At 61.3% G+C, this 10,549-nt stretch overlaps 1 protein-coding gene across 1 annotated transcript in view; it reads right to left on the bottom strand.

The window, feature by feature from the left end:
* The window catches only part of LOC122198361 (interferon-induced GTP-binding protein Mx2-like), a 33,896-nt gene extending 31,797 nt beyond the window's left edge, over positions 1–2,099 (bottom strand). Inside the window, 5 exon segments of the mRNA XM_042902974.1 lie at positions 344–451; positions 602–826; positions 828–976; positions 1,364–1,539; positions 2,012–2,099. Coding sequence (XP_042758908.1) covers positions 344–451; positions 602–826; positions 828–976; positions 1,364–1,537 — 656 coding nt within the window. The 5' untranslated portion in view covers positions 1,538–1,539; positions 2,012–2,099.
* Positions 2,100–10,549: the final 8,450 nt, after the last annotated feature.

Genomic DNA, 10,549 nt, shown 5'->3' on the forward strand with positions numbered 1-10,549 from the left:
CACCCTCCTCTGTGCCCAGGGCGGGGGGCGGCCCTGGCAAGACGGCGTCGGTGGTGCCCAAACCCTGGGTTCTGGTTGGGTCTGGCCTCTGACAGCACTGGCAGGAGATGGGACCAAGGGAAGGGACCAGGACGGAGCCTCCCCCAACCCACGAGGAGGGTACTATCTCCTTCCTCCCTTTTTTCCTTTATTTTATTAAATCGTAGATGTACAAAATCACTTTTTTTTTTTTTTTTTTTTAAGGAAAACATCGTGTCTTATCACGCTATGACCCTGGCTAATCGCTTTTTCCAAACACTGAGAAAATTCTTCGGAACGACTTCACACGGCACCTGAGACTTACAAGCTCGGTGTCATCAAAGACATGCCTGCCACAGACCACTGGACAAGGTCTGGAGTCAGGGCTGGGCCGTCAGGTTCCGGGCCCCGACGGACACAGGCCCAGCGACGGCTAAGGATGCGAAAGGGGGTCAGAGACCTGGGGGCAGCCCAGGCCATGCCCGTAGACCTAAGCCTCCCGGGGCCAATGTCTGAAACGCCTGGTACCCCCAGGATGCTTTGTGGCCCGCGGGGAGAGCAGAGCCGGCCCAGCTCTGCCTACCACTGCCTCTGGGGAGGGCGACCCTGACAGAGCTTCCCGCAGGAGCTCCTGCCCCAGCTCTGGTCCCCGATGACAGCGATGGTGGCCGGGGCCAGGTCCCGCTCCGCACCCAGGGTCTGCAGGGAGCCGATGAGGTCAGTGCGGGGGCTCACCTTCTGCTCGTACTGGCTGTACAGGCCGCTCTCCGGCCCCGGAAGAGGCAGACCGGACTTCACGGCCTTGGCCTCTGATCGGAGTCCCATCATCATCCTTGGGAATTTGGGGCAGAATTTGTGCCTCTCCTGATGCTGGGCTGCAGACGGGAGGTGCGTGTGCCTCTGGGAGGTCCCTGTGTTCTTGTCCCGCACAGGATTTGCTTCTGCTGATGTGGGATGTCTGGCGGGGGAGGAGGCGTCTCACTGAGCAGGGAGAACGTACCCAGGGTGGGAGCTCCTGGCCAGAGAGAGGACAGGAGCCAGGCCCTGGGCTGCTGAGCAGGGGTGGGGTGGGGAGTGGGGTGGGTCAGCAATGGTCACAGTGATAATAGTTGCAGGGAGAGCTCCCAGGAGGGAGACCCCAGCACCTGGAAAAGAAGCCCCCATACTTGCTGCCCCAGAGACCGGGCGCCCCTGGTGCATGTCAGAGGTGCCTGGGGGACTGCGGGGCACCAGCCGCACTGTTGGGGTTAGACCACGCTTGCAGGTTTATGGCCGCGGTTGGGGTGCTCGCCTCTGGCCGGCAGCTGGAACGCACCCTTCCTGAAGGTCCCTCTACGTGACTTACCTTTGCCTTCCGTGGGCCCCTGCTTCCTCCTGGCTGCTGAAGGTTCAGCGTCGGCAAGTTGAACTTCTTGGTGAGCTAAACTGGGTCCTGCCGTCCCACCTGCCAGTCTGGGGGATACATCATGTGCCCTGCTGCTGTGCCGGATGGCGGTGGCTGTCGCTGGACGAGATTCATTTCTTTTTTTGCACATTGTCAGGAAAAGAAAAAAAAGGAAACAGACTGTGCCTCGGGCACGGCCAAGAACCGTGGGCCTTAGGCATTAGCTGTCATTCAGTCCGAGCTGGTGGGTGGGTTCCCCGCTGCTCAGCACCTCCCGTCTCCTTCACGAGCTCTGCAAAGACACAAGTTGGCAGAGTGGCCCATTGTCCCCAGGCGGTCCCCTCCCAGGCTGGACCTTTGCCAGCCCCCCCTCGCCCAAGCCCACACAACCCACAGACACAGGGGAGACTGGCAGCCCAGCAAGGCCCCAGTCCGCAGGAGAGGCCGCCGCAGTAAACAGGTGCAGCTCACAGCTGGGGTCTCGGCGGCCCCCGGGGCGTGGGGACAGGGGCAGAGAACTTCCTGTCATGTATTGGTTTATTATGCTTTTAAAGCCACCTGTTTACGAGTTACGGGAAGCTATTTAGATCTAAGGGTGCGTTTACTTACATAGAGGAAGCTGTGTTAGGACGTCATCCTTGACATCTGTTGTCACTAAGCAGTCGCTCAGCAGCTGACGGGCGCCACTGGGGACTTACGGATAAGAATATATGGACAGGTGTGCAGAACGCAGCGGACATTGAAACTTCAAATAGCGAGAGTTTGTGAGGACCCACGGAGAGTGTTCTGTCTGGGCAAGGCTACCCTTTGCTGAGCTCGAAAGCTCTCTGCAGACCTGGGGGCACTGGCTTCTGGAGCAGCAAGGCCCCTCTTTGCTGGCAGGGGTGAAGGCCGTGCAGTGGCCCCTCCAAGGGGGCCATCTTGCCCGCCTCCCCCCGCAGCTCTGCTCCCCAGCGCCATGCTCTGGTATCAGGGGACTTCTGCTCTGTGCCGGTGGCTGGACATCAGCTCCTGGTGGGCTAACTGGATCGACTCTTCCAAGAACCAACTTGTAGAAAGCAACCTCAACTAAATTGGGACTTTGTTTCTGTCCCCTTTGCTTGGACCAGTAGGGTAATCAATCTATCACTAGTTTGGAGTATGTCATTTCTTTATTGGCCTATTAAGAGATACCGTCCTGGGACTCCTGGGTGGCTCAGTCGGTTAAGCAGCCAGCTTCGGCTCAGGTCATGATCTCATGGTGCGTGGGTTCGAGCCCCGCGTCGGGCTCTGTGCTGACAGCTCGGAGCCTGGAGCCCGCTTCGGATTCTGTGTCTCCCTCTCTTTCTTCCCCTCCCCTGCTCACGCTCTGTTTCTCTCTCTCTCTCTCTCAAAAATAAATAATAAACATTACAAATTTTTTAAAAAGAGAGAGAGATTGTCCTGTATGCTGTAGGCTTGTCCCCTGCAAAATATTTCTATAAATTGTAAGTCCTGAGTTACTGGCAAAGACAATGTGAGCCTCTGGGCATAACTCCGCATTTCCACAGAGGGGGTCGAACGTTCCTCTAGAGAGGTGGGCTCTGTGTCACTTGTGGCTGAGGACCAGACAGGAGACCATCAGGCAGGAAGAGATGGGAGGTGGTATCTTCTCAGGCCCTCTGGAAGCTAATCTCTGCCCGGCCCTCACTGGTTCTCGCCCAGACTCGTCTGGAAAAGGTGGGTGTTTGGTCTCTCGCCCTTGAACGTCCATGGCTGATGATCACATAAAGTCAGCACTGTTAGAAATAGTCGGACTCCCGGCCTCCCCAGTGCTGCTCCCAGGCTCTTGTCTCCCTTGTACAGCAGCCTTGTGTGCTAGGTCCCTGTTGGACCTTCCAAGCCAAGAAATTAAGTGCCAGGGCCCCCGGCTGGCCCAGTCAATAGAGCACTTGACTTTTGATCTTGGGATCGTGAGTTCAAGCCCCACTTTGGGCAGAGAGCTTACTGAAAGAAAAAAAAAGAAGAAAACAGATTGAAGAGTGGGGGGGGGGGGGGGTCAGCTACTGGTCTAAGTCAGGACTCAGACCCACCCTGGGCCACTCCCCGTCACAAACCCTTCCCCGCTATGACCTACACGGCCCATCCTTCCGGGAACAAAGTGGCTGCAGTAGGTTGAATGGTGTCCTTGGAAGAGCGAACGTGACCTTATTTGGAGAAAGAGTATTTGTAAGACCTGGACGTGGGGCCTAAACCGAGCCACAGGTCAGAGGAGGCAGAGGGAGACTGGAGACACAGATCCGGGGAGAAGGGAGAGACCAGTGTAGACGGAGGTGGGTCTAGACTAATGTGGCCCCAAGCCGAGCATGCCAAGGACCTCAAGGAGCCACCAGGAGCTGGGAGAGGCCTAGGTCCCTCCTCAGAATGTCCAGAGGCACCAGCCCCACTGATGCCTCTATCTGGACCTTCTGGCCTCCAGGCTGTGAGAGGGCACATCTCGGTGGTTTTAAGCTGCTGAATGTGGGTAATTTGTGAAGACAGACTGAGGAAGGTCACAGAGTGGGGACGGCCTGGGGTCTCCAGGTGAACCGGCTGGGCTTTGGGAAGTCCGCTCACGCGCCTCGCCCAGCTGGACTCCTTCCGCTCAGCCCAGCCCCTCCGTCCTCGAGACACTGGGCGCAAGTGTGTTTATTTACCGCACCTGCCTTCTTCCTAAACCCCCGGCCTCGTCCCATCTCTCTGTGGGTGACCTGATGGATGTTTACACAGGCAGGGAGAGCAGGCGGCGTGGACGGAAGGCAAGGACGTGAGGAGGCACGGTCGTCAGCCAAAGCCAGAGTCCCAGGATCGGGACTGACGGCCACCAGGACCGGGACCCAGAACCCTCTCACTTTCAGCGTTCCGTCTGTGTGCCCTGCAGGCTAAGGCACGGATTTTCACCGCCACCCTGTGCCTGCGGGGTTCGTGATTCACAGACCGGGATGCAGAACTGCAGGGAAGTGAGGCGCTCACCAGAGGCCACCAGCTGCTAAGTGGTGGAGTTCAAACCCAGGCGAAACCAGGAGTTGGAGGATGGCGCCCAGTCCCAGGTAGGAAGACACGGGTGCGAGCGGAAGACACGGGAGCCGCGTCCCACCACCTGCGCTGCCTGGGCTTACCTCGCCCTCCAGGCGCACAAGGGGTCTCTCTGAAGCTGCAGCGGGGCCGCCAGCCTGCACCCGCCTGTACCTGCCCTGCACCCGCCCTGCTCCCAGGTATGCACCCACCTGCACCTGCCCGCACCTGCCCTGCTCCCAGGTATGCACCCGCCTGCACCTGCCCTGCACCCGCCCTGCTCCCAGGTATGCACCCACCTGCACCTGCCCGCACCTGCCCTGCTCCCAGGTATGCACCCGCCTGCACCTGCCCTGCACCCGCCTGCACCCGCCCTGCTCCCAGGTATGCACCCGCCTGCACCTGCCCTGCACCCGCCCTGCTCCCAGGTATGCACCCACCTGCACCTGCCCGCACCTGCCCTGCTCCCAGGTATGCACCCGCCTGCACCTGCCCTGCACCCGCCCTGCTCCCAGGTATGCACCCACCTGCACCTGCCCGCACCTGCCCTGCTCCCAGGTATGCACCCGCCTGCACCTGCCCTGCACCCGCCCTGCTCCCAGGTATGCACCCGCCTGCACCTGCCCTGCACCCGCCCTGCTCCCAGGTATGCACCCACCTGCACCTGCCCGCACCTGCCCTGCTCCCAGGTATGCACCCGCCTGCACCTGCCCTGCACCCGCCTGCACCCGCCCTGCTCCCAGGTATGCACCCGCCTGCACCTGCCCTGCACCCGCCCGCACCCGCCCTGCTCCCAGGTATGCACCCGCCTGCACCTGCCCTGCACCCGCCCGCACCCGCCCTGCTCCCAGGTATGCACCCGCCTGCACCTGCCCGCACCCGCCCGCACCCGCCCTGCTCCCAGGTATGCACCCACCTGCACCTGCCCGCACCCGCCCTGCTCCCAGGTATGCACCTGCCTGCACCTGCCCTGCACCCGCCCGCACCCGCCCTGCTCCCAGGTATGCACCCGCCTGCACCTGCCCGCACCCGCCTGCACCTGCCCGCACCCGCCCGCACCCGCCCTGCTCCCAGGTATGCACCCGCCTGCACCTGCCCTGCACCCGCCCGCACCCGCCCTGCTCCCAGGTATGCACCCGCCTGCACCTGCCCGCACCCGCCTGCACCTGCCCGCACCTGCCCGCACCCGCCCTGCTCCCAGGTATGCACCCGCCTGCACCTGCCCTGCACCCGCCCACACCCGCCCTGCTCCCAGGTATGCACCTGCCTGCACCTGCCCTGCACCCGCCCGCACCCGCCCTGCTCCCAGGTATGCACCCGCCTGCACCTGCCCTGCACCCGCCCACACCCGCCCTGCTCCCAGGTATGCACCCGCCTGCACCTGCCCTGCACCCGCCCGCACCCGCCCTGCTCCCAGGTATGCACCCACCTGCACCTGCCCGCACCCGCCCTGCTCCCAGGTATGCACCCGCCTGCACCTGCCCGCACCCGCCCGCACCCGCCCTGCTCCCAGGTATGCACCCGCCTGCACCTGCCCTGCACCCGCCCGCACCCGCCCTGCTCCCAGGTATGCACCTGCCTGCACCTGCCCTGCACCCGCCCGCACCCGCCCTGCTCCCAGGTATGCACCCGCCTGCACCTGCCCGCACCCGCCCGCACCCGCCCTGCTCCCAGGTATGCACCCGCCTGCACCTGCCCTGCACCCGCCCGCACCCGCCCTGCTCCCAGGTATGCACCCACCTGCACCCGCCCGCACCCGCCCTGCTCCCAGGTATGCACCCGCCTGCACCTGCCCTGCACCCGCCCACACCCGCCCTGCTCCCAGGTATGCACCCGCCTGCACCTGCCCTCCACCCGCCCGCACCCGCCCTGCTCCCAGGTATGCACCCGCCTGCACCTGCCCTGCACCCGCCCACACCCGCCCTGCTCCCAGGTATGCACCCGCCTGCACCCGCCTGCACCTGCCCGCACCCGCCCTGCTCCCAGATACGAACCTGCTTGCACCCGCCTGCACCTGCCTGCACCCGCCCGCTCCCAGGTATGCACCTGCCTGCACCTGCCCTGCTCCCAAGCATACACACAACCTGGGGGGGAGCACAGAGTTAAGCCCCTTGAGGCAACCTGTGACGCGTGCCGGCTGTGACAACTTTGCTCTTCTCTCACCTCTCCGATGTGCACGTTCTTGCCCAGCTCCCTAGGGAGCCCAGTGGCCCGCGTGGGGTTGGCTGCACCCACCCAGACCCTACACCTGCTCCCTGGGAACCCCTCCCTGCAAATCTCCGCACAAGGTCCTGTCTTAGGCTCTACTTCCGGGAGGCGGCGACTGAGTCAAAGCAAGGAGAATCAGAGAAAAGCAAGCGGCAGTGCTCTCTCTTGAAGATAAACTTCATGGTCAGATTTCGGGATACATCATTAGAAACCAGGATTAGCTCTGGTGTCGCTCAGCATGGAGGAGGCATCCGGCTCCGGCACCTGGGGGCCGGACTAGCTGTGTGGGTGAGCTGGCCACATCCCTTCATTGTGACACCCCGTGAGGGTGTTAGAGGGCTGAGGGTTTATGCAAAGGCGCAGCACCGGGCCAGGCGCAACGTGGCTCCAAGAGTGAAAGCCGGTGCCGGCCTTGTCATTTTCTCCTTCTTGCCACCCCCTTCCCGGGCGCCAGACCCCAGGGCGGGAAGGGCTGCTCCGGCCGAGGAGAAGGCCCTGGGCTCGGTGCCGGCAGACCGAGGGTTCTCCCCACACTTCCTTCCCGGCTGCCAGGGACCCCCGGGGAGGAGGCCCCCCCGTTTCTGTCTTGCTTTCTGTTCTTTTTCATTTTTGTTTTAAACTTCGGAGTTCAGAGAAGCAAGGTGTGACGGGAGGCTCGGGGCCAGCCTTTCTCTGTCTCTGAAGCTCCCCCCTCCCCCTTTCTCATGGAGGGGGTGCTCAGAAAGCCAAGCCTGGGGGCAGCTCCTTTAGGGGGCGAGGGGGGCCTGGCCCCCGGGTGTTGTCGGAGCCAGAAATGACACCTGGGCTTGGGCTGGAAAGAGGCAGGGAAGGCCCTCCTATGAGGGGTCGGTCAGTCCCACTGACCTGGAGACCTCACGTGAGGAGGGATCCCCAGGGAGGGGCACCTACAAAGTCGCTGTCTGTTTACTTGTCACCCATCACCTCATGACAGCAGCTACTGTGCCTTCTGCACTGCTGAGTCCCCGCCCCAGGCTGGCACCGGGCACGTGGCAGGTGCCCCCTAGACTTTGGCTGCACGAACGAATGGGCGGGGGGACCGATACTCCCCTGCGGGGGCTGCGAAGGCTGTTGTTCTAGGGGAGGATTTAGGGGTTCCTCATCCCCTCTCAGAAATAAAACTGGTATCACGCTCCTCCCCCCCCACCCCCCCCACCCCACCTTCCCATCCCAGTTCAGGCCACTTCCGACCTTCCCGAAGCCCTGGCCAAACGCCTCCCCAGCCGCTCTGCCCATCAGCCCCACAGCCCCCCCTCGGCAAACACGTGGACTCTGCCTTCGACGCGTCCAGCATCTGATCTCTCACCACCTTGACCCAAGCCACTGTGGATCACATGATCAAGCCATCTCAATCACATGCTGACCTGGCCACCCAGCCTGGTGGCTTTTTACCAGAAGCGGCCACTGACCCCACAATCCCGGAAGGGACCCCGCTCCCGGGGGCCCCCGTGAGTGCAAAGCCCCCGCCTCAGCCGTGCTCCCCCACCCCCCGGCCATCCCTCCCCACCAAGCCTACTGGCAGTGTGCTCCCACCAAGCCTACTCGCCGTGCCCCACCCCCCGGTGGCCCACTGCCTGTCACGGCCTGGCCCCTGAGCCCCAGCCCTCCGCTTACAGGCAAAGGCAGAAGCAGAAGTGACGAGAGTCTCCCCACCTGGAGCTCAGTAGCTTCTGTGCACCGTGCGGTCCTGCCAGCCTGGTGCTTTCCTGTTTGCTTTGCATCCCACGCGGCTCGCAGCCTGCGCCACCTCCCTGCCCCCCTACGGAGGAAAGGCGACCGTGAGGTTGTTCAGCAGGGACTCAGGTACTCATCACGCCCAGGTCCCTTCCCGCAGCCGGTGCGTCCTGGGCTGGAAACCCCTGGCCGTGCACCTGTCAGAGGAGTCGCGTCGCCGGGCACCAGCTTCAGAGAAACGGGCTCCAAGAGAGCCCCTCCCTCTGATGGGGGACCAAAAAGAAATCCCGGTTATTTAGAGGGATTTTGCGTCTTCCAGTTTTCCTTCATTTCTCTGAGTTTTAGCCTTTGATAGTGTCAGCATCCTACGGTTTCCTACTTTAACACGTTACCATCTTATCCGGGCCCCCCCACCCCCCACCGATCATTTGTTTTACCAGACTGCCACTCCCCGTCGTGCCTGCCCTTCAGCCAGTGTCCAGACACGCTGTCATCCCATGTCCACTGACACCAGCTCCGGGCGGGTTCCCGGACCCAGTCCCAGCGTGGGGGTCCCCGCACAGGACCAAGCAGTTCTCGGGCACCAGCGGGGGTTGAGCTCTGACACCGGCTGGGAGGAGACAGCAGGGGACCCCACAGGCTCAGGGCTCAGCCCCACAGGGCCGCCCTGCCCCCCACTCCAGACGCCAGCCGCGAGCCCCGGGCTGTCCTCTGTCCTTGTGACAACCACGCTGTGACAACCACTGGAGGCTCCAACGGCCTCCTCCTCGGAGGCTTCTACATCACCAGCGCAGCGAAAGGAACTCTGGGAAACCTTCACTGTTTCCGGTTTAGTAAAGGATGTGATAAGGGGCACCTGGGTGGCTCAGTCATTCAGCGTCTGACTCTTGATTTCAGCTCAGGTCGTGATCTCACCACGCTGAGCATGAAGCCTGCTTGAGATTCTCTCTCTCCCTCTCTCTCCCTCCCCCCTCCCCCCACTCTCTCTCTCTCAAAAAAAAAAAAAAGGGATGTGATAAATGATATGAATGAACAGCCAGATGAAAGATGTGAAGAGTGAGGTCCCCAGAGAGGGCCTGGAGCTCCCCCGCCCCCCCCAACCCAGACACCATTCACCCACCCCTTCACCTGTTCACTAGCCCAGATGCTCCCTACTCAGTCCTCTCGGGGGTTTTATGGAGTCTTCATTACTCAGGCATGACTGACTGAGTCCTCGGCTATTGGTTGACCCAACCTCCAGCCCGCCTCCCCTCCCCGGAAGTGGGGGTGGGGTGGGGGCAGAGCCGGAAGTGCCAACCCTCTCCCCTCTGGGCCTCCCTACACCAGCACCGGCCCCAGGGTGGGGTCCAGAGGTCACCTCCATCAATAAATAGAAGACACCTTTATCACCCTCAACGCTTAGGAAATTCCAGTGGCTTTTGGAGCCGTGAGCCAGGAACTGTGGACGAAGACCAAATATATATAAAAAATACATTCCGGTCATCAGAACGGCCAAATATATGTTTCTTATGAATCATAATATCATACACGTAAAAGATCAAGAGTCAGACACTCAACCGACTGAGCCACCTAGGCACCCCTGCTTTTTTGTTTAAGTAAAACTGCCATCAAGAACAAATCCAACGACTTATTTAACCTCCTTAAATAAGGAAATCATGTAAGTTATATTAACCTCTATGAGACAAAAATACAGTAAATTACTTTGCAGAGGGCCAGACTGGAGACGTTCTCCCTCCTGGTGAATCGAGTGCCCCCTTACTCCAGAGAGCAGGGCACACCCATCTGTGCAGCCTGGCCCTTGACAGCAAGGAGGCTCACAAGCAAATCACCGGCGGTCGTAGGGTCGTGGGCCTTGCCGTGCTCCATGGCTTTGTCCCCAGAGTCTAACCAGGTTTCATTCTTGTTTTATGGTTTTGCGAGCAGAAGGAGTTAGGGGTCTCCAGGAAAAGAAAGATGAGACATCGCTTTCTTGACATTAGAAAAGTCGTTTTGGGCCCCGGACATCCTGCGATCCTGACCGCTGCTATTTGCCCAAAGCACATTTTTGCAGAGCCTCCTGGGATATGTTGGAACTCCAGAACAGCCCCCAGCAGTTAACCATTTCCAGGGAAGAACGAGCAGCCACCATCAGGCCAGGAGGCTGCCTTAATGGCATCAGGGACGATCCATCAGCCCCCGCGCTGGTTCCAACGTGCAGACTGGCCCCACACGTTCTTGAGTTACCAGTGCAGGATC

Source organism: Panthera leo, chromosome C2, assembly GCF_018350215.1.
Source record: "Panthera leo isolate Ple1 chromosome C2, P.leo_Ple1_pat1.1, whole genome shotgun sequence".
NCBI lineage: Eukaryota > Metazoa > Chordata > Mammalia > Carnivora > Felidae > Panthera > Panthera leo.